The sequence below is a fragment of the Colletotrichum graminicola genome (assembly GCF_000149035.1).
Source record: "Colletotrichum graminicola M1.001 genomic scaffold supercont1.16, whole genome shotgun sequence".
Classification (NCBI taxonomy): domain Eukaryota; kingdom Fungi; phylum Ascomycota; class Sordariomycetes; order Glomerellales; family Glomerellaceae; genus Colletotrichum; species Colletotrichum graminicola.
In genome coordinates this window covers 204,557-231,369 of record NW_007361020.1, presented here as the reverse complement: position 1 = coordinate 231,369, position 26,813 = coordinate 204,557, and the positions used below count along the sequence as shown (strand labels likewise).

General features: G+C 53.7%; 5 protein-coding genes across 5 annotated transcripts; 2 read left to right on the top strand and 3 right to left on the bottom strand.

Moving 5' to 3' along the window:
- Positions 1–8,189: 8,189 nt before the first annotated feature.
- On the top strand, positions 8,190–8,552 carry GLRG_04877 (uncharacterized protein; the record flags this gene model as incomplete). The annotated part of the gene is made up of 1 exon (XM_008095562.1): positions 8,190–8,552. A coding segment is annotated over one exon (363 nt), but the record flags the coding sequence as incomplete, so codon positions are not given.
- A 6,774-nt stretch (positions 8,553–15,326) lies between these two features.
- Positions 15,327–16,950, bottom strand: GLRG_04876 (DHHC zinc finger domain-containing protein; the record flags this gene model as incomplete). Its single annotated transcript, XM_008095561.1, has 2 exons — positions 15,327–16,741; positions 16,803–16,950. 2 exons carry the CDS (start codon positions 16,948–16,950, stop codon positions 15,327–15,329), a joined length of 1,563 nt encoding a protein of 520 aa, XP_008093752.1.
- Positions 16,951–17,711: 761 nt separating this feature from the next.
- On the bottom strand, positions 17,712–19,778 carry GLRG_04875 (uncharacterized protein; the record flags this gene model as incomplete). The annotated part of the gene is made up of 3 exons (XM_008095560.1): positions 17,712–19,475; positions 19,535–19,562; positions 19,618–19,778. 3 exons carry the CDS (start codon positions 19,776–19,778, stop codon positions 17,712–17,714), a joined length of 1,953 nt encoding a protein of 650 aa, XP_008093751.1.
- A 1,672-nt stretch (positions 19,779–21,450) lies between these two features.
- GLRG_04874 (SNF2 family domain-containing protein) lies at positions 21,451–24,750 on the top strand (the record flags this gene model as incomplete). The annotated part of the gene is made up of 3 exons (XM_008095559.1): positions 21,451–21,514; positions 21,605–24,473; positions 24,522–24,750. The coding sequence occupies 3 exons, from the start codon at positions 21,451–21,453 to the stop codon at positions 24,748–24,750; spliced, it is 3,162 nt and encodes a 1,053-aa protein (XP_008093750.1).
- A 920-nt stretch (positions 24,751–25,670) lies between these two features.
- GLRG_04873 (lipase) lies at positions 25,671–26,798 on the bottom strand (the record flags this gene model as incomplete). Its single annotated transcript, XM_008095558.1, has 3 exons — positions 25,671–26,424; positions 26,482–26,647; positions 26,699–26,798. The coding sequence occupies 3 exons, from the start codon at positions 26,796–26,798 to the stop codon at positions 25,671–25,673; spliced, it is 1,020 nt and encodes a 339-aa protein (XP_008093749.1).
- Positions 26,799–26,813: the final 15 nt, after the last annotated feature.

The window sequence follows — 26,813 nt, the reverse complement described above, 5'->3', positions numbered from 1 at the left end:
TCATTATCATCATCATACTCCTCCCCCTCCCCTCTATCCCCCTCCTTCCCCCTTATTCTCTGTGTCCGGTTTATCTCACAGGAAAGAGCAGTCACTGATAAGTTAAGATGAAAATGAGAGGCAACTGCCAAATTGTAGACGGGGCTCGTGCCTGTCGTGACTGTCGGTCGTATGATTCCTACCTAGAAAGGTAGTTTATCTAGGTACGGATACACGTGCACTTCATTACTGCTCCCTGAACGGAAGTAGGCAAGAGCGGTACACGGTACAATTAGTCAGGTACGCTCAAGCACGGTCGGTGTCCGTGGGGGGAGGGGCAAGTGCCAGTGGTACAGATAGAGGTAGGTACCTCCCGGGAGTGTACGTTCCTGGCAAGTTTCAAGGTTCTTTCCCTGCCCTTCCATGGATCCGATTGCTTCCCGACTGAGCCTCACTAAAAACCAACAACATGGGAAAGCATTCAGCCCACTCAAGGGGAGGGGCAGTTCAATGCTTTTCCTCCTTTTTTTTTCCTCTCTCTTTCTTGACCCATGACCGCAAACCAACGACGGCAACCTCGACATCATCGTCACGACCCATTGTTTCCTGTTTCCTCCCCCGTGCATCCGAAACCGTTTACCGGAGAGAGGGAGGAAACCCCAGGCACTGGATATAACCTCCTTTGGCTGCAACGTTCCTCCCATCCATCCACCTCTGCTGTCACATCCACCTCCATGCCCTGGTTGGTCTGCGGTTACCCGACTTCGCGACTTCTCTTCTCTTCTCCTCTGATGGCGTCGTCATGGCGTCGTCACAGCATCCCACCTAGCGGTATCCAGACGTTGTGAACCTCGACCTTGCCAGCATAACATGCTACGGCGTGCGGAGAACAACAACATGCACTAGCCAAATCGCCAATAATTGTTATGGCCAACGCATTCATGCTGCCACAAACCCCCGGTGCCTCATGCTCGTCTTGTCTGCCCACACACGACGCAGACGGCAGGCACATTGACGGCCCTCGCAATCGCGCGGGGAACGACCTTGCCCATGCATTGCACCCATCAGTGGAAGTGGAAGAGGGGCTGAATAGAGTGGGCCCACTCGGCATGTCGGGATGGTACCCTCCAGCGAAAAGTAGAAGGACAAAGAAAGAGAGAAAAGTCACAAACATAGGTACGCTGACGCCATTGGAGCTGTGGCAGCTTCCTCCCCTTGTCGGGGGGGGGGGGGGGGGTGAGAAAGACATCTTGTCAGTTTCAACCCCATCCACAAGCCGTCTCCACGTCCTTCTCCACTTCCACTTCACCTTCCCAGCAATGAGCCCACTGTGACTGCTACCACTTGGAACAGGTCGGCGAATACTTACGTATTCTCGGTGTAGGACTTATCGGGCTTCTTTGACCGAAGGAGGTTGTACGGTTGCACACTACTCGCATACATGAATTGCGGGAAGGCCCGTCGCCCGCTCACTCCGGACTGCTGAAGATGGGACACATTCTGCCGCACGCCAGGGCAGTGGGAACTGGTGTCACATCACAATCGAATCATGAGCAGGCCCTCGAGGCAATGCACCTGACCTCGCGTCAGTTGTTCTTGTAATGGCACTAGGGTCGGTCGCACATCGAAAGTGAAATATAGTGCGATGGACGCCTTGTTTGCGCATCCTCTAAATCATTCGTCGTTCCAATGCGACGCAGTCGCCTTGTCACACGCGCCAGCTGCACGCTGCACTGACAGCTTTTGCACTGGACCGACAACACCCAGAAGAAGCAGGGGGTGTTATGATTTTTATAACATTTTCCCTGTTTCTACGATATCGTCATTTGCTCATGCTCACCCTGTTATTTCTCAACGCACCGCATTGCCACACACTGCACGCTGGCATGACTATGCGATGTTGCGTGGTGCCACGGTACCTCGCAAACCTTTCGCCGCGCTGCGCGATGCTTTTAGCTACCGACATCATGAAATGAACTTGTTCCTTCTCGGTTGTCCCGTCTCTAGCTCCTGGCAAAGCATAACCCTTCCAAAGGGTCCTCGGGAACGTGGTCAATGTCGATTGGTGGGACATCTCTCACATCTATGGTCTCCCTCCCACTTAGGAATACGAATATTGCATTCTGTCGAGCACTGGATACCATCGCATCTCCCTCACGGACTGCGCGGGTAAAGAAAATTGATTGCCGGGATTGTCTGGGGTGAAGCAACTCAGCTGCCCAATCCTGCAGGCACAGGAGCAGACGTGCTGGAATTTATCGCGGGATCGTCACTTTGGGCGTTGACTCGCCCACCACAATGCAGCACACCGGTGCATCTGGCTGATCGGCTCTTCTCTCAATGGATAGGGGGCGTGCTTTGGTCACAAATATGGAATAAATTGAATGCATTCCGATCGTATTTTGATCCTTGGATTCAATCAAGCTGGGCGGACAGGCGGAAACGTGCATTGAACAAAGGAAAGGACAGTTCCATGCCCGCCAATGTGTCTTGACTGGCCGACTTGCCCGATTAGGACTCGGGATGAGGCACCAGCCTGTCAGAACGCTTGCAACATCAACCCCTGTGTTCGTCTTAAGTGCGTCTCGGACTGCTCGAGGGGGGGGTCAACTGTCTGTCAGGTCTCCCTACACCGTCGGTCAGAGGATGTCAGCATAGCAATCCGCCCCCTCTTCCCTGCCTTTCCACGCCTCTCAAATAAATGTACAGGTATATCACTCCAAGAACCTTGCTTTCGTCCTCGATCCGATTTTCCACGGCGAAACTCATTCACCTGCCTACCATGCATAAGCTTTCACTGCACATCATTTTGCGTTTAGGCATGGGTGGCACGGCGCAACGCAACTTGGCAAACCTTGTCATTGAAAGGAATCAACCGGATTGTGGGGGGCCGGCACATTGCGATCACTCACCGGAACACAGTTACCTGACTTGCTCCTGTACAGTCTCCAGCACGGGAAATATGATGGCCATAGAGCTGTTTCAACACTTTGTGATCATCGCGGTTTAAAGGGGGGTTTACGACCGATACCTTGGCTCACAGACATTGCTTATGGTCCAGTTTAGGTCGATCATTTGTTGCCCTCTGACCGGGCTGTGCCTGACTTTTTTCCCCAGGTTTCATTGCCCCGAACAAACAAGTAAGTTAGTTAGCCGCCGATTACTATATGGCGTTTCTCTGTCCTGGATGGTCAATTAAAGCGCGGGCTTTCATTGTTTGTGTGCTATCCCCGACGGATGGCGGCAGGATTCGTGACTCGGAGAGCAAATGAAGGAGGACGGGTTTCGAACCTCTGGGGTCGAAAGGGCAAACGCAAGCAACCCCGAAGCGCCATTCAAGGCTCTCTCACTCGGTGAGTGCATGAACCAAGGCCTCAAGCCGCAAACCGAAGACCATCGGTTCCACGGACTGATCTTACGGCCAAGCGTCCGCGGACGCGTTCCGAGCAGCCGTTGTAAGAGACCAGATGGCGTTGATGGCCCAGGACCCCGGGGTCGCGAGGAACGGCACCACCGACAACAAATAATTAGCGACGAATCCCCCCCCCCGGTGACCGAGTTCAGCACCACTTCTTGCCTCGTTCCCAGCCTCCAAGAATAGGTGCTGGCGCCTGCGCGTCTCACGTAAAGTGCATTTGGTGGCCCCTTAGCGATCGCAATGATACTCTGTAAACGCAACGTCGGAATGGGGCATAGTCGGCACATACAATGTACTATGGCCATGGGTGGCAAGCGATGGCGGGTCTGCAGACGTACGATGGGTTGTATCGAGCAGGCAGGCTCTGCTTGTCGGTATCGCAATGGCAACGTCTAGGACCAGGTTCCCAAGGTTCCAAGCAACGCTATAGCGGGTTGGTATTATGCTTTGGTACTGACTCAATAAACAACAAGGCGGAGCCGCGTAGCGCCGCGTCCGCGCACTCGTTTCCACCGTCACCGGAGTCTTGCGTCCCTTTTAGGCAGGGTACCTAGATGTATCAACAAAGCATCGGCTTGTCAGGTTGAGCCGGCATGGCGGCTCGGGGAAGTCTGGAAACTAGGAAGCAGCCTGTTGGGAAAGGGGGCAGTCCATGTCGTGCCTGACCCGACGCCTGACGAGTGCTCCGATTGCGAAGGCCCTGGAGCGTGCGTGTCGGCGTAAGCCCCCTCCCACCCCCCGTAAACCGATGATGCATCGACCATTTCGTCCACAGCCTCGCTTGCATCAACGAGCGGGCTAGAGGCCCAATGCTCATCGTTCCAACATTGCCGCAGGAGTAACCCAGCCATGGTTGACGAGGAGGGGCCTTGACAGCCCAAAGGACTGCTCTGTTGGGTTGCTATGTTGGGCATCTCCCATTGTTCATGGAATACTGCTGCCCAGGCGCCTAAGCGGCAACAGAGACGACGGTAAGACGGGGGGGAAGCGCGCAGCCCCTCGCATGCTACGAATATTCGAAACGCCGAGCGAGATCCCCCCCCCCCTGCCCTGAACGTAGAGCCTGCACGCGCAGTCGTCTCGAGTTTCTCGGGACTAGGATGATGGCCTTGCGTGCATCAAACGGTGAGCTCGCCATCCAAGGCTGAGCGAGCCCTTCTAGAAGGCTTCCATACACGGAATCTCTCCCATAATGGAAACCCACCCCTTCCCATACGACCCCAATTCGGCGTACCTCAGCTACGGGCCCCGAACCCCGGTCAGCTGTTGCAGATCACTCCACAGACGGCCCTGCTGGTCGGGACAGCCGTCATCATCTGTAAACCATACCATGTAGTTTGTGTATGTATCTCACTCCTTTCCTGTCCTGTTTTCAAGGGCGCATATCTGATGCTACCTTTTTTTGTTTTTGATTGTGGGAACTTGATCAAGGTGGCTTGCCCCCCCCCCCCCCCCCCACCTTCCACTCCACGCACGATTTCTTCCTAACCCTTCCCTCCGCAAAATTCCCACCCCTACGTTCTCATATCTATTTTCTGAAAACAGCAGGCGGGCAGTGTTTGAGGACGGTGGAATATGCGATGTGCGGCTGAGAGGAATCCTGGGGCAGCCAAGGATCCCGTTAACCTTGTCTTATGGCGCAAGGGTTTAGCTGCAGCTTCCTCGAGGCCATCGTGTCGTGGGCTCGCGATGCACAGGGGGGGGGGGGGGGGATGAAATCGCATCACCAGGGCGGCTAGCGTTGGGCGCTACTCATGTCTGTATCGTATTCCTCCAACCTTGCCTCCAAGCACTGGGCGGCTATGTATGGCATCGTATGGTGGGTGCAGCAGCCTCGAGAAATCCAATGTTATAGGACAGCACGGTCGCCTGTGGCCGGCGATAAGAAAATGAAAATGGAATAAAAAGTCCCGTATGATGTTGTCCTACCTAGTTGGGCTGTCTGCCCCCTCCCCCACGGCAGCCTGATAGTGTCACGCGATGTCTGTGTCTGTGTGCGCGTGTGTTGCGGAGCTAGATGCCGAGTGCCGCTGCTATTCTTGTGCGAGGGATTTCCAATCCATCGTACCGAGTATAGGTACGGAGTATAGTCGTAGCTAATTGCGACGAGCGGGGCTTGCACCATTCGTCGGAATAATTTTCTGGGAGGGGTTTGATTCCAGGGTTCCTTCTCGGGATTGGATTGTCGTCTTACCACCCATCGCAACTTCCTTTCGCGGCCATGCAGCATTCGGCGGGTGGTGTATCTTACACACGAGGTTTCTGGCAGTCAGAGGTAAAGTACATACACCCAAGAAGGAAATCCAGGTCACATTGCCATAGTTATCTCGAGCAGGGGTGCTAATTTACAATGCCGTAGCCTTGAAACCCCCGTTCCCGTCTCCGAAACCAAGCTTTAGCTATTCAAGCACGCCCTAGCCAAGTCAAACCCGTTATGGCAACGTGCTTCAAGGGTGTGTGTGGTAGGCGTGTTGCGGTTCGAGTCCTTCACTCCCTTCTGTGGCCGTCGCGAAACGACGGCTCATGGAGTTTGTGCGTGTGTTCGTCTGTGTCATTGCGCAACGGATGTTAATATCGGTCAAATATTACCGTAGTCGAGGCATTACTGTGCGGAAGGCACGCGCCAACAACCCGCCATTTCTCCATGCGCAAGCGAACTTCCAAAACCCAATGTCTTTTGATGTGGCCGGCCCATCCTGGCTGAAGACCTGGCCTCACAACGCCGGACGACTCAGACGTTTAACCCCCCAGCTATACCCTATAATATGCCTAATGGTTCTGACGGATGGTACTATAGGATATGAGGGTAGGGCCCTTGCCGTTAAGCTTCATCTCAGGACGAAGCATCCCGCCCCCTACCCCCTTTTTGTGGAGATGGTCGCGGTTCGAGGAGCGTACGGTCTGACTTCAGAGTCAACCACGTCCAAACACCGGCTTCATGTCTCTCTCTGTAGCGCCCGCCATCAAGCCATGCAGCGCCCGTTATGACCAGATTCCGTCCACCTCTCTCGACGTTTCCCTTTTACTTTCGTCCGAAGTAGCCCCTCTAAATGGGCCCGCCGCCGCCGTCTTGGCACTCGCCCCGGGGCCTCGGCTTCGACCCGCCCGTGGACGGCCGGAGCAGGGGGCTGCCGAGCGCTGTGGCGCCGAGTGAGCTTCACGATAACCTCACATCATGCCCCGAACCCATCCCGTGTGTCTGGCCCTGTCTTGTACTCATTCCCGCCACTATCACTATCATCCAGTCTGACACCACCAACGCCGTCGGAAGGAATTCTGTCAGTCGAGTCAGACTCACACCTCTCACCAGTCGCCACACTGCAAAGGCGGCCTACTTACATCAGGCCCATGGCTCCGTCAGAGTACCGTGCCCTCCAACCGCGAAGCCCGGCTCTCCGCCACACGTTTTTGCTCTTGCAGCACGGGTTTCTGGATCAGGCAACTCAGACTAGTGTCTCCGGGCTTCGAGACAAGGAGATCGGTTCTCGGCTCGCACCACTCACACTCTATACCGGGCCGGACCCCTCGACGTTGCTACGTTGACGACCAAATGTCCACCGAGGGCTTTGTGACCTGTCATATCGACGCTCGCTCCGGGATCAAGAGGCGGCTCCGAGGGGCTTGTACGCCCGTACGGACCTCAGAAGACGCGTTGCTACGCTGGAGAGTCTTGGAATGTGCAGCTGTCCCGAAACGGTCGCTGATAATCATGGCTGATGCCTATTGCGCCGCGGACGCGTCTCATGGTGGCTAAGGTGCCGTCTGCACCATGCAATGGCTGTCTGCCTACATTTACACAGCCGGACTAGGTCTGCAGCGGAAGCCATCCATCCATCCATCCATCATGTGTATGGATGTCTGCAGAGAGTTGTTTGCTGCGCCTTACACACACCGCGTACTTACCTCACTTCGCTCTTCCCACCCTGTCTCGCAACCATCCGCCTGCCGCCTTACTGCTTTCTTCACGTCGTGCAGCCTGCAGGCGTACGCCAGCGTCACGGGACCCGTTTTGCCGAGTACGTTGCTGCTAGAACGCCTATCGACGGCGCCATAGCAGCGATGCCACTAGCAGGTACCGGGGAGGGTCTCAGTGAAGGTCGGTGAGGCGGACGACTTCCGTACCTTCACCGAATCACGCGTTGCTTCCTTCTGCTTGTACAACCTGAGCTGTCAGCTCGAGCTACCGCCAACACGCATGGCCCCCGCGTCTCGTGTTGATAAAGGTGATTGTGGAGAGGAGGACGGCACTATTGTGCCCGGTCACCCGGGGGGGGAGCTTCACCTCAGCTCAGGCATCCTAACCTGGGTTGGCGCCTTCATCTGACTCATGAGCAGCAGCATGCGCGTCTCTATCTTGTCGAAGAATCGCATTTTATATGCCTCACGCATGTCAGCAAGGAGGACGACGGCTGCCCTTTGGACCTTTGTGAGCAGTCATTTGCGACTGCGGATTCTCGTCGCATTGGGAGAGGCACTGCAGCTTGCTCGCCACAAGGCAGCTGGGCAAGCGAGGGCGCATGGAGGTCCTGCGGCGTTCTGCTTCTGGCATACTCCGGTATTAGTGTCCATCGGAGGGCAGTCTGCTGATGATGTTTGTGATTCTCGAGAGACCTTGTGGCATGGTCTGCCACGTCACTATGGGTGAGATTTGACCCGTCGCCTCTAGCCATTGCAGCTTATCCTTTGCGCTGAGGGTTTTTCTTTTCTATCCTTGTCTTGCTTTTCGCGGCACTTTTTTTTTAGAAAAAAACGAGTCGGATCTGATATTTATGCAACGCTCATCCGTTTATATGGCCGTTGGCGCCGTTGCCGTACCCCAGGAAGTGCCCCGACACTAGACAGCTCCCACTGCTCATGGCTGATCGTATCCCTGCTGGTCCTGTTCGTCGCCAGTAGCGCAGGTAGACAGGTCAGAAAGTGCTGTGAGGGCACTACACGGCTCTTTCTTGGCAGAACTACGCGAAAGCCAGCGAGATTACCCTCGCTGCCTCGTTCAGGGGTGTCTGGCTTCCCCCCCTTCAGAGGAGCCTGTACCTTGGAGACTGGGATCTGTAGGCGGTCTCGATCGACACCGACCACCTGGATGTTGGTGCCCCTATCTCTGTCGATGGGGTATGTTTCTATCACTAGGATATACGGCCCCCCAGCCACCTGACTGTCAAAATGGCCCCTGGCGATGGCGTCGTCCGTGTGCCGGTGCCATTGGCAGGACATCAGGGGCGAGGCGAGATGGGTCGAGCCGACACTCTATTACAATGACGCAGTGCATTCCCGCGCCCATGCAGAGCCTCAGGTCTGACGCGAGATTCGCACCGACATGGACGAAGCATCCCCAATGTACACTTCTTTTTTGACACGTGTTGCGTGAGAGCTGCCTGCTTACACGACTGCAGTGGCGGCAGAAAGGCACGCATGTCACAAGCCAACAGGGGAGACGAAGATAACGAAGTCGAGAGCCCTTTCGGGCTACTCATAAGTGAGGCAGCCTGTGGCTTTTTGAGTGGAAAATACCAATATGGAAATTCCTGATGGAGGGTAGATGCAGAACAGGGGGGTCATGAGCAAGGGGGAGCAACAGCCTACGGGCTGGCCCTTCGTTAGCGGCAGTTCCTAGTGCTTTCGTCAGCTTTTTTGCAGACAATTACGCAGGCTTTATCGAGCAGGGAGAGGGGGAGGGGCTTCCGAGGGTCAGTAGAAGGCAGCAGTCTGGCAAGGGTCACGGAGGGGGCGCGTGGATGCGGTCATTGAGCCTGGTGATGTGATACTTGACGGTTGGTCAGAGGCTCAAGGGTAGGTAGGCTCGGGGTGTGGCGGACAAGGGCAGACATCAAACATGTCGGTGAGAGGCTAGACCTGACTGCTCACCTTGAGGCGGCGGCGTCAGGGGGACAGAAACCGTGGGCAGTTTGTCATGGATGCGGACAGGGGGGTTATTGGACTGTGCTCGCTCGGCATGTGGATTGGACAATTCGTTCGGACCCTCATCTGTCGGCCGCCCATCCAGTCGTACACGATCCTCGATTTCGACCGCGGACGTACGAAAGACCTTTGACTCGGAACCCACGTGGGGATAAGGGAGTGATGTGGCTTATGGATCGTGATGCTATAGGGTGCGAGAGGAGGAAGGCAGATGGTTGAGCTCGTCAGATGCATTAATGGCGATTTGTGGGGCTAGGTGTTGACCTTCTGGGTGCTTTTGTCCTGCAGGTTACCCCCCCCCCCAGTGAACAAGGGGATGCAGTTGGTCCGACGGCAAGGCGATTTGAGATTGGCATGAGGTTGATGGAAGGGTCAAGGTAGGTGGGGTTGACGGATGAAAGACCCCGGAGCTTGCGGAGTGAGGTGCGGTCTTAGCGGAGGTAGATACGATGTAACGAAAGGCACGAGGAGATCGAGTAAGGCGGAGAAGGGGTTTCGAGTATCTCGATGTCACTGGTTCGTGATACTGCCCCATCTGGATCGGCATATTGTGTCAACTTTTGAGTGCTGCCTCATTAGGTATGGTTCACTCGTTTGTACCCCCCCACCCACCTTCCCAGCGGGACTTACTGGATCTGCCGGTGATATATGAGAGGTTTGTGGGCGGTTTTCTGCAGAATAGGACTGTGTAACGGGACATGATATCCAACGAGGTATTAGTCATTGCCTTCCATGGCGCATCTCTGAAATATGTTGTGATTTCAGATATCAGATGTCATTGACTAATGGGCCACGCCACCCCATGGGCGGTGATACTGGGGTGATGGATGATGTGAGCCTCGCAGTAGCTACCCTTGGCCTGGACTGGGGATCACTGACCCTGCCTATATCTTTGGAGGGTGGGGGGAACGCATGGCCAAGATGGAGGAGGGGGCGGGGGATGAGCTGACGGCTGGGATCACTGAGGTATGGGTTTGAGACAAGACTGCGTAAGTGAGATTGGGGCTGAGGAGGAGGGTGATCAACCGGTTGATCTCGCGGTCTGTACGAGAGTGTGTAAGAGGGGAAGGAAACGCGACAAGGCGATTGTGGGAGTTACAGTCAGTCGAGGGAGAGGGGCGCTGGGTAGAACCGTGGAGGTAGGACAGTAACCGGCATAGTGATACGTGGGCAGCTCGTGAGGATATTCCGCGGGCTTTTTGTGCATGAGGCTTCGAGCTGCTAGCCGTTGTGAGGTTGTTTGCGTTTGATGATATTACCAGGGGGATGTGAAGGTTGTGCGCGTGACTACCATTTAGCGTGTAATATGAGAGCTCGTCTTGAGGAGCGACGGTTTGTATGTTATTGGGGTGTTGCAGGAAGACGAGGCGGTAGATATGTCGAATGCTGGCAGCGCAGCAGGTCCGCGAGGTCGCACAGGAGTCTGTTGAACGTATGACTTCTGGTGCGGGCGGTGAGGATGGTTGTGAGCCGAGGATCGACTTAGACTGTGCGCTGCGAGAGTGAAGGCAAAATCTTCATTTGGTCGCCGACGGAGGAGACACTCATGCAGAGGCATACTGGTTGAGCATACGAATTCTATCCCAATCTCTGATATCCCATGAGCCCATACCTATATCTCTGCCTTTTCCCGAACAAATGAGACCTCACCCAAGTCCATCGGCAATGCAAATGCCTTTCGCTGGCCTGCTGCGACATCGGTGGGGTATTGATCGATGAGACGAAGCAGTACAGAAGGGTCCAGGCCTTGGAGAGATGAAAGGAAGCACGGGTCATGGAACAGAGACGAACAGTATCTGGGCTTATCATGGACCGGGACGGCGGAACCAACAGGTTTCTGACGCACCTACCTACCAAGATCGATGCCCTCTGGGATCGTGGCATGATTCGCGGTGGGTTCAATAGAAATGCCGTGGACTTGGGTGACACATATAGATTAGCAGAACTCAATATTCACTTGGGGTATACTAGATGGCGAAGGAGATAAGGGCTTAACGTGGTTTGTGATTGTCTCTAATAGAGGCGGAACGCACAGTGGCAGTAGACTTCCAGCGCGGCCGGAACCGTGACGGAGGAAACGGATCCGAAAACAAGAGGCCGACAGGAGTGTGTGAGGTTCTCAAATCATGACAGTTGAGATCATTGTTCTATACAACGACTCCGGCCCGAAGCGCCCAGACCCGGACGAAGTGACTGATGATCGGCCGGCGAGACGTGTTAGCTGTAATATGAAGCACGTCTCCAGTCTGCGAGTGCGTGTTCTGCTCAACGTAAACCCGCCCACGCAAATGAACGCGGTGGCGTGTTTCGTTTGAGGGAGGCCAAGCAGGGGGTATTGAGCGGGGTCTGCTGTAAATGAGCGAAAAGGATACGCGTTGTCTGACGATCAAGTCAAGCCGGGAGGGGTGAGGGATGTTGTCGAAGTTTGTAGTAAGGCAGGGAATCATGGATCCTCGTTCGCGGGATATGGAGTCAGTGCATTGCCAGATATTGGCGTGGAATGCACTTTGGTGAAGAGGGGGTGAGCGTCCTTGGGGAGAAAAGGGGGCGTGTTTGAGGATTATCAATTGTCTTTTGGAATTGGTGCAAGACGGCCGAGGATGTGGGTATTCGGGACATCTTCCGACACAAGCGTCGGAAATGGCTATGTGTCACTAATGGATTGGAAACATTGACGGTTGTTCGAGTCTGATAATAGATTATAGAGGGGTGTTCCTACCGAAGTCCTGAAGTAGGATTTGATATGGAGAGGCCAATTCAGTTTCATGATATGGAAGGTCTGGCATGTGAGCGTTGATGTTTCTTCTTGACAATTGGATGGCAGAAGTTTATCCTCGGCCATTCTTGGGACGAAAGAAAGCAAGGGCCCAGTGTGAGACTTGGGTAGATTGGGTAGTATATTTGAGTTTCGAGGAGACCATGATGACTCGAGCTCATGGCGAGCTCCAACTCAATTTGCTCCCATTTTGCCTCTGTTGTCGTAAATTCAACACTAAAAGGTTGGTTCCTGTGGTGATATATCCGAACACTCTCATTGAGCAATCTTATGAGTGGGAAGGTTAGCAGTGGCAACCACGACGAAGGCGAAATATACCGTGAGGCCCAGATTGTCTCTCCTTTTGTCAGTCACTCTACACAGTCATGAGGAGCTCAATACTGGACTCGGATTTGAGAGTCCACGGCTGGCAAACCGATTGCATGAGGCGAGGCGGGTTGGCTGACAACGTTCAAGATGCAGGTTGGCTTTCAACCTCCAGTTCCGAAGTCTGGTTTAATTGATCAAGGTGGACTAAGCCCTGGTTTGGGATTTGCTGTTCATGTGGTAGGTTCCTACTAAGTCTTTGCCTGGAGTGCATATTTGCTGCTCCTCGTGATACAAAAGTCACGCAAGTCTCAAGTCCCTCCTGTTCATTAAACAGGGAGTATGAAGGATATTTCACGTCAATCCATCAGATCCATGCCAAATACATTTCCCAGTCTCGAGCTTTGGGATCATGGATCACAACAGACTGGCCCGGTTCATATTCTGATTGTGTCTTCAACTCAGTTGCAACCAATATGTATGTTTGCTGCCTCGTTCCTGTCCTTATGGAAATGCCCTGAAGTATGTTCTTTTTGGTCGAAGTGTATGTTTCAACTTTGATGAACTTCATTGTTTCTTTGGGCGGCTATTTAGTAAACTACAATCACGATAGAGTCAACCTGAAGTTCAGAAGGTTATAATGATGTATCTATTGGGCATTAGGTCCTGGTCGCAGGAGTTGTCGAGTCTGAAGGCTCGTAAAGGTTCGAACGGGAGAGTTGTGCTGCTACCTCTATGCGTTTGGATTGTATAGACCTGGCCTACCAACCAATTGGCAACCACCCTAAACATTGCGCCACAGAATGTTGAAGTCTCTTTCATTATACTCGATCAATACACTGAATACCGATTTCACGAGGATTACCACTTGAAGAACAAATGGGTTACAGTCGTAAGTGAACAGATGCCATCTGTCTGCTAGCTGAATTTGGTATGCGTCTTCTCTATGTCATACAGGCGCGCCCACATGTTTAGGCTTCAACTTACTAGGAAGTATAAGGTGATTCTGGTCTCTCAAAATGTGTAGAGGTGGCATGTAATTTCAGCCTGTAAGCGTTCCTCCTTGCTAGTAACGAGACAAGACGACAACTATATGGGTGTTCCCTTCAAGCTCGGGTTGGTCTCTTGAGATGCCTATAACTTTGATCGTTAGCATGTTCACCTTAGTTTTAAGAGAGAGCTGTCTCCATTTCTTGCATCCATATATATTCCATGGATGGTAGTGGGTGATTAACTAGGTGTGTGACTGACCCCCTGGCGAAGTAAACATCTCGAGCTAGTTGTATTCCTCATTCCCATAGCTTACTACAGAGGACGTGTGATTCTTAGAAGACCCCTACGGAACCTGAGTTGCTTGGTACATTTGGAAGAATAACACCAGCACCTTGGGTATTCAATCTGGGTGCAGAAAGAGCTGGCATTCTTTGTTGAACAAGAGCCAAACACGCAGCGCAGATAACATGCCGTTTGACTCTAGTTGATCTATGATACTTCATCATAACACCATGCGCGGATTGCAAAATCCTTTCTCTAAGCAAGGTAGACTCTGGAGGCCTGTGCCCTGATTGATTGCTGTGACTTGAAGCCTTTAGCAGGCATGTCAAGGTCTATTGCCATCTGCTGCATCTGGGCTTGTAAAAATTCTCGTGGGGAAAGACAAATCAACATTGTGAAGACAATCAATACCGCCTGCACGACGGTGTGAATAAAAAAACCTGGCAAAGGGTACAGTGGTGAAACAAGAGGCGTCCAAGTATGTTGATCTTCTGGAAAATTGCTTGCGTTTGCAGCCTAGCGTCGATACTTGCCTACAAGGTATGCTTTTAATTACTTTACACGGCCTGTATTGCTTAGAAAGGGTTGAGAAGAACCTTTTGCCTGCATCTAAACGCGCCGTGAGTATAGAAAGAACCATAAGAGGTTGTTCATAAGTGTTACTGTCATCGTAGCAATCATCGGTTCAACGATTGCTCGCTCAGTTAAGAAGACAGACTGCAGGCCTCTCGAGGAGTACAATCGGCAAATACTCATCAAAAACACTGCAATACCAATGCAAAAGGCCTGATTGGGCGTCGAAGGAGGCTATAAACTGTTGGCATACATCATGGGCCACACCCTAAACGGCCTCAGTCCCAATTGCTGGTGAAGTGCTCGCTCTTGCGAACTCGCCACAAGCCACTGACATGGTCTCCCATTTATCCTAAATAGCTGTCTCTGGCTTGCATTTGTAGCTGCATAACTCAAAGCCGCCTCTAAGTAGCAAGGGAAGAAGGGCTCAAGGCCAAACGACTCAAAGCCTTTGGTACAAATATATCAGGCATCAGTTAGTTTTCAAATATGACCTAACAACCGACGGAGACAGCATGGATGCCCGCGGCGCTAATCCAGCAGACAAATACAAGGCGGCTGCTCCAATAGCCCTCTTGCCTCGGATGGACGTCACCTGGATCTTGTTTTGATATACCGAAGCAATCGAGCGCAGCGGACACTGCGTGTAGCGTTCGCCAAGAGCTCAAAATTACCAAATACATCACGCCACGAGAAAAGACTGTCAAGGACGGGAGCATAAACGTAATCTATGTAATCTGGTATTCATAATGGATATAGACGCTATCGAAGACTTGCATTTCGTCCCTCACATGATATTACTCCATGACGGACCACGTAAACCGAGAATCCAACACCCCAAACACCGTCCCTCGAGCGAGTTCAACGTCATTATACATCTCGGATGCTTCGAACGTTACGTTTCCGAGTTTTCCTTCGCCAAGTTTTACACACATGCACAAAATTGGTATACACTTTAAGGCGATGCCGCATCCATGCCCTAAGTCCATTCGATGGGAATCTTAATGACAAGATTAAGCTTTCGAATATCACTTTCTAAACGCGTCGTAATTGCTGCCCCAATTTTGAGCCGTCTCTTTCTTAATCCACGTCATCGTCATTGTTTGGCTGGTCCCTGAACGATGGTGAAGTTGGGCTGTGTTTTCTCAACACTCCGCTGGCGCCACTGCGTCCCCAGCCGCCATTGGTGACGAGGTTCAATGCCCGGTGCTCCGCCGCCACGGGGTCTTCCATGTCGAGGTCGCTGCCTTCGAGATCGTCCTCCAGCGCGCGGCCGCGCGGGCTAAGCTTCCGCATCGGCATCGATTCCTGGAACCCATCGGCGTAGAGGTTGGGGTCACGCCCCAGCACCCGGTCAGCCTTGGAGGGCATTCTACGTGCACCATTGGCATTAGGAGGGGGCGAGGTGAGGTAGTGACGGCCTGCGCCATCCGGCTTGGTAGGCGCGTTCTGCATGAATGCTGGGGGTTCATCAGTGCCCCAGCCGGCGTTAATCTCTCGGGCACGCTGCTCCTCGCGCTCCCTAGCAAGCCGTTCACGCGCCGCTAGCCATTTGGGACTGGGCTCCCATGACCAGCCGTCACCGGTGGTGTTGCAGATAGGAATAAACCACAAGATAGGCTTGGGGCCGAAGAGGTGCAGAAGGTTGCGTTTCGCGCCAAGGTCAAAAGCGTTGGGGAGTTTCTCAGAGTCTTGCTCGTCGAGGTACTCTTCGTAGCGCTTCTTCGCGCGCTCGCGTTCCATCTCTTCATAGGAATTATGCATCGGCCTCGAGCCGCCCGGTTGACCCCTGTATTCCTCGCCCTCCTCTGGCCGTGTGATGCCCGGAAGGGCGTTCGCGTGAATGTCCAGGAGCTGCTGCCCGTATGCGGGTAGAGGGATGCCCTCGCCGTTGTGCTGGGCGACAAACTGGTGCTGCATCTGCTTTTTCAGCGGCGACAGGTATCGCGTCTTCTCCAAGCACTCAATCGTCGTCTGGCCGCGACTCGCGAGCATGATGTGCCATCCAGTAAAGGCGCCCACGACGATGCCAATGATGCCAGCAATGACGCTAAGGATAACATAGTTGACGGGCATTAGCGTCTCAACATACGTCGTGTTGTTAATGACCTCCATATACACCCAGCTGCCAGAGACAAAGAAGCTGTAGAAGCAGAAGAGCGTCGTGTAGATTAGGAATAGTAGGAAAGCTTTGTGGTTCCTGAGGCCGATACAGGTTGCCAGCCAAGGGCAGTGGTGGTCCATCTTCAGGACGCACCGACGGCAGGTCGAACAGTGATGGGCGCGGTCCGGTTTCCTTGCCTGGCACTTCTTGCAGAATCGCAACTCACCGTTCGACTTAACGGTAAAGGAGGTGGCGGCCGGCGGGGCCTCGGTCGGTAGGATGCCGTAGCCATCATCGTTCGTTGTGCTGCCTGGACTTGTGAAGACGGCAGTGGTATAAGACCAGTTGAGCAAGCCATAGAGGAGAAGGGCGCCGAAGGACGACGCGGATCCTTTGAGGGCATCGTTAGTTGGGGCCGAGGACGGCACGACGGAGCAGGAAATGCTACTCACCGAGCCAAGAAGCTTTCGAGGGCGCTGACCCGATGGCGACATCCACCCAAACGGCCCAGGTGGTCAACCCGTAGACGAAGGTCAAAGGGATGTAGGTTGCGAGAGTGCAGCAGCAGCGCTCAACCTTTCGCGCCCAACGACGAGACATTGTTACGGAGGGCGATTTTGAACAAGCAAGATCCATCCATTCACTCACACCGAGGGAAAGAGAGGGAAACAGCTAAGAAGAGCAACGTATCATGGCGGTCAGGGACGGGAGAAAGCTGGTCGTGGACGAAAAACAGCCCGCGAAATGCTGTATTGGACACGGAAAGTCAGTGGATCGGGTGGATAACATGCCCCGTGGACATTGAACGCGACGCAGCCTTACCTATTTACGTACATCGTATTATGCAGGGAGTTGAGGCTGAGCTAATCCATTTACCCCCAGCAGCGATGTGGCGGTGTTTTAGTCGCCGCCACCTTCTGTCCGTGTTCCACGTTTCCGGGAGGCCCGGAGTCGCAAATCAGTGGGCTGTTTGCTCCGCAGCGGCTGGGACACGGACATGATTCAGATACCACCTACGTAAACGCAGACAAACAGCACACACGCGTCAATCACTGTCCGTTATTGCTAATTTATTTTAGTGATTGTTCCCGTCGAGGCCGTAACGACCCATGATACAAATCAGAATTGACCTTGAACTTTTTCGATAGCAAGTCTGGCTATCACGCCCCCAACCCTGTTCCGAATGAAAACGCCTGCCGGTGCGGACAGAACCACTCTTTCTATAAGCGGGAATTCAATGTAAAATAATTCCTGGCATGAATGCAAAGGACCTGACGGTCAAAAAGCCATTGAGTCTGAGATCCACAGCCACCCATCTCTGGTAGTCATGCATGACGTTCTTCTTCGGGACGACTCGATTCCTAATCATCTTGGCCCTCAATTACCATTCCAATGGCGTTGGGGACTCCGACAAGGACCTTGCCTTTTGGCACCTTGACGTCTTTGACCTTCATGCAGCCGAAGACGTTGATCTCGCGAACGTTGGGACAGCTCCGGAAGATACGGCCAAGGACGAAGTCGTCAACGTCTTCAATGAAACTGATCTCGAGCTTAACGAGATGAGGATACTGATCGTCCTTGGAAAAGACGTCCTCGAAGGCGTCGCGCCTGATGTGGCGACACGCGTGAATGTTGAGATTCTTGAGCTTGCCGCCCGAGTGCTTCATAAGGGCACGGAAACCGTCAGAGCAGAGACCGACCCCGTCTGGGTTGTTGCGAGGGTTGGTGGACTCAAGATGTCGGCACTTCTGGAAGTCAATGACATCGATGGCAGGGTTTTCCCAGTCGGTGAACAAGTCGACAAAACCTTCGTCTGTCATGTCCTCGCTGTCGGTGATGCGTAGCTTTCTGAGGGATCGGCAGGTGTTCTTGATGGCAGTCAAAACCTCGTCGTTGGACTTGGGCATCTTTCTCAGGGAAAGCGTCTCCAATAACTGTCCCGCACCACATATCATGTGGGACAGGCTCTTGGGACTGATGTCATGCTGTAAATGAAGGCCAAGGTGCTTCAGAGTCTTGATGTCACCAATTGCTCTAACGCCGATGTTCGTGACCTTCTGGTTGTGATAGACTTTAAGACGGTTCAGCTTTGGGCAGTTAATCGAAAGCTGGTTAAGTATCTCGTCCCCAAAATGTCTATCCGTGTAGTAGACTTGAATGGCTTCCAGGTCCGCACCTTTTGTTGAGATGAACATAGACCAGCTACTATCGCTGAGCAAGTTTGCCCCGTGGATGTTGAAGGACAGAATCTTGGTGTCGCGTGTCAAGAGATAGTCCATGACCTCGTCCTTGAATTGGATGGCGTTGCGGGCCTTGAAATGCTGAAGACCGCTGGCGGTCTGGAATATGCCCTCAAAGTCATTTGGACCCAGCTTGGCGCCGTCATAGATCTTGACAGTCAAGGTCGAGGGCTGCACGAACAGTGGAAGCGTCTCCGGAGTGAGCAGTCGACGCTTGGAAAAGAGCCGAGCAATCTTGTCGACAACCTTATCCGGCAGATCACCCAAGCTGTCGGCAAGGTCGACGTTTTTGGCAAGCGTCTCAATGCAAAGTGTGGTCAAATCCTTGGCTCCAGTCTGGTAGGTGCCGTCGAGGATGTTACTCTGCACCTTGCGACGGCTGCCCTGGCCGCCAAGTGACTTCCGAGGCTTCTTCGCACCTTTCCCCTTCTTTGCAGCATGATCCTTGCTGCACTGAGCGCAAAGAAGACCGCCTTCAGGCCCAGTAAGCGAGTAGGCCGTAACAGTGAAGCGTTTCTTGCAGATGGCGCAGTTGTCCATCTGGCCAGGCATAGGCTTTTCCCGCTGGTTGAAGATGGTGCGGGCAAAGTCGTCGTCGTCCTCGGAAACGCCAGTGAAGTGCTCAGCATGGCGCTTCCGCTTCTTGAATGACTTGGACGCCTTGATCTTCGCTAGCGCCTGCTGCTCCTTCCTCTTGCGTTTATCTCTCTCGGCTGAAGTCTCATTGCGAGCGCTCTCAGTTGTCTCGGTGGGCTCGGTCGAAGGACCGGCTGCCTCCTCTCCATCTTCAGCATTGTTGCCACCCTGGGCCTCGAGGCTTCGGGCGGCAGCAGCACGACGCTGGTCAGCGTTGCGACGGATCTGGTTTGCAGAGATGTTGTGGGACTGTGAGAAGAGTGAGTGGTCAGTACACAATGGTGAAGGTGGTTTATAAGGGAGCCCACAGCAAGGTAGTCTGTCAAAGCAGATTGCCTACATCATGTTAGCCAGTCATGTGGTGTAGAGAGGCTGGTTCTAAGATACTCACGGTCCCGAGATATGGCGGGCGGGGCGATTAGCGCCCTGCGCCTGGGTCTGCGGAGCAGCTTGATCTTGCTGAGAATCTTGGGTTTGCTGGGCAGGCTGTGCTTGGTTCTGATTCTGGCCTTGGGCCTGAGCCTGAGCCCGCTGACGAGTCGGGCGCACCATCTTGGAGCCTTATCTTGCGAAACAAGTCTTGATGAACCTTGACTCTTCCTCGTCTCTCACTTGAAAGTTGCTTATCGCGATGAAGCTTGATGATAAGCCTAGCGATGGGATGATTAGAGTACTGTCAAGACTGAGCAAACCCCAGATTGGCTTGTTGTGGCAAATGGCAAATGGCAGACCTCAAGCTTGTAGGGGGTAGGAATGAGCTTAACCAACCTCAAGAACGACGATGAGATAAAACTCTTTGGATTAGAAGAAAACAGGAAAGAGGGAAAAGGAAATCGCAGTAAAGATCTAGAACACCACAGCTCCGAAGGGACTTGGGGGCAAATTGGAAAGAGGCGACAAAGGCTCGAAGGGAGGTGGAGACGTACCTTTCTTCTGTTGTAAGCTGCTTCTCCTCCTTGTCCCATACAAGCAAGACGGGACCAGGCCCTCGGATTCTGTTTGGAGCGTAGCTGGTTCTGCACTGTGCTGCTGATTGTCAAGCTGAGTATTAAGCCGAGTGTCAAAGCAGTGCCATGGGTGGGCACGTTATGAAAGCACGCCGTGCGAGAATTCGAAGCAGGAGTTGATAGAAACTGTATTTTAGGCTAGGCAGCACAGCAGGTACCAGGGGTTTTAATTGAAGTGGGACCAGCAAGTTGACGGGAAGATGTGGGGCAGGCACAGCTTTTGGTGGAAGGAGCCACTACACCGGAGACTTCGGGGACTGGATCGATCGCCCCCCCAAAATCGAATCGTCACACTGGAGCTCCTCCATACCTACCTAGACATGACATTGACCACCTTTTTTGTTTGACAGTAAGTATGCATCTGAATGCTATTGTAAACCTTGCGTAGAACCGGACAGTTGCGACACAATTAAATCACATAGGGTTTCCAATGACTTGGAAAGTGTATTTTCCACCTCAATAGAAACCAGCAGCCAGGGTCAAGTAGGTACATGAAGCTACTTAGCTGCAGTGCCTCCACGTGCAGCATGTCAAAGTGGTTGCATCAACAGCGTCAGAACCACCTCTTCAAAATGGCTAGGGCACCAGCTAACAAACTTTTTTTCTCGGTTGCCGCCAACGCCCTTTCCCCAGGTGCCCAGGTACCTGCCTAGGTAGCTACTGTTCATAACAAAGGAAGATCATGTGACTTCGTGTACAGAGCCCGCCAGTGAAGGGCGCGTCTCAGAGTCCTCTCCCTCCCCTCTAGTCCGGCTTTCTTCTCTTCCCAGCCAGTCTACCCAAAAAAAGGAGTCTTTGGTGGCAATAAGACCGGCTCTTTCCTTACCCAGTCATTGAACCGCCATTAACCATTTCCCCCTCTCCTTCCTTCCATCTACACCTTGCCCTTTCAGACCGCAACCTTTACCTTCATCCAAGGCCAGCTTGATTCAGCAATTCTCTTTTTTCTCTCTCTCTACAACCAATCCCAATCCCCCCCCCCCCCTGGCAAAGCGCACACAGTCTCTACGCTACTTCGGCGATAAGCTGAGACTGTCGCCACCATCAGCCAAACTTTGTTCCGGGTCATCCCAACTTCCTTCAATTCAAGCGACATCAAACTTTCATCTTGTTGTGAATCGTGGGCCCTGAGGGAACTTTTTTCTTCCTCGTCTTTTTAGTGCAGAGGGTGCGATCCAACAAGTTCATCTACAGCAAAGCTTACGGCCACCGCCAAAATGACTAGTCGCCGTGCTCGTGCTGCACTCGCCGCAGAGGAGAGCCTGGCTTCCACCCGAAGCAGTAAGTATTCACACCGCGCAAAATTATACTCACTCTTTGCACATTCACATGGATGTAACTACAGAGGACATTCAATCTGACGTTACCTAGACTCACCCGACGCTGCTCCACCTACTGGTATAGGCCGCCGCCTCACCAGATCTGCTTCGGCCAAGAACCTTGCAGTTCCGGCTCAGTCTGTCACTTCAGCCCCTTCCGCTGCGAAGAGAGGCAGAGGCCGGCCTAGCAAGAATTCCTCCCTTGCCAATGATTCGGTCTCCTCAGCCCCCTCTGCTGCTGCATCTGCCGACTTCACCTCAGCTAGCGAGGACTCCACCCCGGCAACTAGCAATGTCGCCACACCCGCACCGTCCATCACCGCAGATGGTCTTGGGTCTCGCAGAATCGCCTCCAAGATTGAGGTACAGCTCCCCACCGCTGCTGGCCTCCAGAGTGAGCGCGCTCTCCGTCGCAGCCAGTACTCTATGGCACCCATCAAGCGCAAGCGGTCTGAGACTGGAGGTAGCGATGATGAGGACGACGAGGAGTACTCCGACAATGACCGCGATGCTATCGTCGCTCGTCGTCTGCAGAAAGAGGAGAACCGCAAAGCGAAAACGACTACTCGACTTTCGGATGCTGCCCTTGCTAGACGTCTTCAGGAAGAGGAGTTCGGAACGGACAACCCCGATGCCCTCGTCACTACTCGACGCGGTCGAAGCAACATGACTTCTACCCAGGCAGCTATCACAGACAGTGACGCTGAAATGTCAGAAGACATACCTCTTGCTGCCCGAGTCACATCTGGCGGCCGCCAGCGAGGTAGACCTGCTAGGAGCAACATCTCCCTCGCGCAGCGACCTACGAAAAGGCAGAAGAACATCCTTCACCATGAAGATCAAGATGAATTGGCCGCTTCCGCGCGTGAGGACGAGCATGATGGCGCTGACTTTGGTCTCTCATCGGACGAAGAAGACTCGGGTGACGAGTTTGAACCCAAGAAATCGGCGTCCAAGGGCAAGAAGCCCGTCAGACAGACCAGAAACACAGCCTCTTCTTCCACCCAACCGCCTGCGGCACTTGAAGAGCTTGTGGTTGACGATGAGGACGCCTTGTCGAGCCTTTCGGGCTTTTCCACCGATGACAGCGACGCTAGCAACGTCGCCTCGACCGTCTCCACCGCGTCCGATAGTGATGGACGCCTCCAGAACGCCGTTGTCAGACAGTCTCGTGGGCGACGTGCTCTTCAACGTGGCTCCAAGCGACGAGGTCAGCTTGAGCGTGATAGATTAGTGCATCATCACCCTGAGCTTCTGACCATGTGGCAGGAGCTCGAGGCTTTGCCGCCTCTGAGGCCCGACAAGATCGCACAACCCAAGCAAATCTCGCGCCAGCTCAAGCCGTTCCAGCTACAGGGTGTTGCATGGATGATTGCTATGGAGCAGACCGACTATAGGGGGGGCCTCCTCGGTGACGAGATGGGCCTCGGCAAGACCATTCAGGCGGTGTCGCTGATAATGTCCGATTTTCCCTCCAAGAAGCCCTCTTTGGTCTTGGTACCGCCCGTCGCCCTAATGCAGTGGCAGTCGGAGATCACTGCCTACACTGACGGCACGCTCAAGACGTTTGTCTATCACGGTTCCTTGGCCAAGGCAAAGAACGTCAGCCTCAAGGAACTGAAGAAGTTCGATGTCATCATGATGTCTTACAACAGCCTAGAGTCCATGTACCGCAAACAAGAGAAAGGCTTCACCCGCAAGGATGGAATCTACAAAGAGCGGAGTCTGATACACCAGATTGAGTTCCATCGCATCATACTAGATGAGGCTCACAGCATAAAAACACGAACCACCATGACGGCAAAGGCCTGCTTCGCCCTCAAGACTGACTTCAGATGGTGCTTGACCGGTACCCCGCTGCAGAACCGCATCGGCGAGTTTTTCTCCCTGGTCCGTTTCCTACAGGTCAAGCCTTTCGCCTCGTACTTCTGCAAGCAGTGTCCCTGCGCCAGCTTGGACTGGGACCTCGATGATGACCATCGATGCCGCCAGTGCCACCATGCCGGCATGCAGCATGTTTCCGTGTTCAACCAGGAGTTGCTCACGCCCATTCAGAAGTGGGGCAACATGGGAGAAGGCGCAGATGCTTTCCGAAAGCTTCGCACGATGACTGATCGTATCATGCTTCGCCGCCTGAAGAAGGATCACACGGATTCCATGGAGCTTCCCGTCAAGGAGGTCTACGTAGACCGCCAATTCTTCGGCGAAGTTGAGAACGACTTTGCTAACAGCATCATGACGAACGGTCAGCGCAAATTTGATACCTACGTCGCTCAGGGTGTGTTGCTCAACAACTACGCCAACATCTTTGGTCTCATCATGCAGATGCGCCAGGTTGCCGACCATCCTGATTTGATCCTGCGGAAGAACGGCGAGGGCGGTCAGAACACGCTCATGTGCAACCTGTGTGACGAGGTTGCTGAGGATTGCATCAGGAGCCGCTGCAAGCATGATTTCTGTCGCGCCTGTGCTAGAACCTGGCTCGCGGCTAACGATCAGCCCGACTGTCCCAAATGCCACATTCTTTTGGCCATCGACCTGGAGCAGCCAGAGATCGAGCAGAACGAGGCCGACGTTAAGAAGTCGTCGATTATCAATCGGATCAAGATGGAGGAGTGGACCTCTTCGTCCAAGATTGAGCTCCTCGTTCATGAACTTCACAAGCTTCGCTCCGACAACGCGTCTCACAAGTCCATCATCTTCTCGCAGTTTTCGTCTATGCTTCAGCTCATCGAGTGGCGACTCCGCCGTGCCGGCATCACCACCGTCATGCTGGACGGCAGCATGAATCCTGCCCAGCGTCAAGCGTCCATCAACCACTTCATGACGAAGACGGACTGCGAGTGCTTTCTCGTATCTCTCAAGGCTGGCGGTGTTGCCTTGAACCTTACGGAAGCGTCGCGTGTTTTCATCGTCGACCCGTAAGTATTTTGTGCCCTATGGTCTGACGTTGGCTAACAAAATCACAGCTGGTGGAACCCCGCCGCCGAGTGGCAGTCCGCTGATCGGTGCCACCGTATCGGCCAAACCCGCCCTTGCACCATCACCCGCCTCTGTATCGAGGATTCTGTCGAGAGCCGCATGGTTTTGATCCAGGAGAAGAAGACGAACATGATCAACTCAACTGTCAACGCCGACGACAAGGCTATGGAGTCCCTGAGCCCTCAGGATATGCAGTTCCTCTTCCGTGGATCTTGAGCTTGTCTGGCCAGTGGGTATGGTTTGTCGATGGCTTTGAGGACTAGGAAAGGATACGCATTGGGGCCTTGACCCGGGCCACTATGGAGTTGGGCGTACGTCGTGTCCTTGTTATACCCTTATTGCGGCGGCACTATAGCTGCGATTATGGACCGCATTTCTGAAACATCAGAATCATGGTTACGCTTTGGTCTCTTAAATTAGGTAGGTAGACTTGGCTTCGGCTAGCTAGGTCCACATTGCTCAATGAATCTGGACTTCGAATCCAGTTATTAGGTAGACTTCAGCGTCCCCTTCGATTGCAGTGTGCGTGAGACATTGAGAGCGTCCCGCAAAACCGAGTCTCCCCACGTGTCGCTGACCAACTTGCTGTCGAGTTCCGCTCACAGCTTCAGGCTACCTAGCTGAAATAGGTCTTTATGTGAAGGGGCGCGGGCCTTGCCAATATTGGAATGGGGGAGTATCATTGAATCTGACCAAACTGCCTGTTCAAGGCTCACGGGATGGTGCAGTCTAGTGACGAGTCAGGTACATGGTTCCGGGCCCTGAAATTCCCTACGCATCCCGGACGGTGGCAAATATTTCGGGAAATATTTCAGAGCTTCCCGACAGCAATACTCCGTACTGGTACTGTCATCATGGTGTCGTTGCGCCGAGAACACCCCCATCGCTGAGTGACGCGAGAGAAATGAAGTGGCGGATTTGAACGTCGGAAGTCGGCAAAGATGAAAAATTAACCACTATTTACTACGCGAAAATATGTACCAACCACGGGAACGCTGCAAAATCCTGGTTCCGACATGCTCTGATAGTATCTCTGCCCCAGAAAGAAAGCCTGCTCCTGCTTTACGTCCATGCCGTGATATGTGTGCCGTTTAGTTCGTAAGTATGTACATTATTAATAAGTGGGGTTCTGCGGTTTAATCCAAAGTCTTGCTGAACTCGACGTCTTGAGCGGCCCAGGCCGCGAGGCGCGCCGCGAGGTCCTCATCCGAGATATCTTCCCCTCTCGCGCGGAACCCGAAGCTTTCGGTGTTGCAGGCACTGACCAGGCGGAAGTAGTACAAGTGAGCCTGGGTGTCGAGTCCGAGTGTGAGGCGGGCGTTGCAAGTGGTGTTGTGGTTGCCCTCGCAGACTATGATGTCGGCAAGAGTGTAGTCGACCGTGGTGGCGTTGCCGGTAGACAGCCAGTACTCGGGGCTCGTATGGCGGTAGCCGAATATGAGAGGGGGCAGGCGGGGGACGGGGTCATCGATGTGAGTGACGCGGTACTCGGCGCCGGGCTGGGCGGTGACGAAGTCGGCAAAGGCCGCATTGCCGACGCGAGGGGAGCCGTAGGTGTAGATGTCCATGGGATAGCCTTCGACACGGAGATAGGCGGCGGCAACGGTGACGACAGCGGCGCCGAGGGAGTGGCCGGCCCCGACGATGGTGTAGCTAGGGTTGGCAGCCTTGGCGGCCTGGATGGCACTCAAGACATCCGCCTTGACCTCGTTCCAGGCGGCGGCGAAGCCGGTGTGGACTTGGCAGCCATCAACCAAGTCGCAGTCTTGTAAGACGAAGGTGAAATCGGTCAACCAGTTGCGAATGTTGCTGGAGCCGCGGATGGAGAGGACAATGTTCTTCCTCGTGGGGTCCAAGGCGACGAAGCCTTGGAGTCCGGTAATAGCACCGCTAAAGGTCTGTATCAGCTCCGGGCTAGGAATCGGTAACTGCAAAAGGTAAACTTACGAGAAGTATTGAACCATTGTTGCACCGTTGGCCTGGACGTCGGGGCAGGCGTCCGCGGTGCAGGTGATGGTGGCATTGGCGGGAGCACCGTCGTTGCAATCATTCGCTGCGACCATCTGGATGTAGTACTCGAAGTTGGACAAGTCGCCAGCAGTCACGGTCACGTCTAATGCAAAGTCAGCGGCGGCTCCAAAGACACTTTAACCGGCACTCTTACCTCTCTTGTCGAGTGCAGCCACAGGGGCTCTGGCACCAAGAAGGGGAGTCGCCGCGACTGCGGCGGACAGCAGAGGAAGGAGAGACAGCTTGGCCAACATGATGAAGGACGTGTA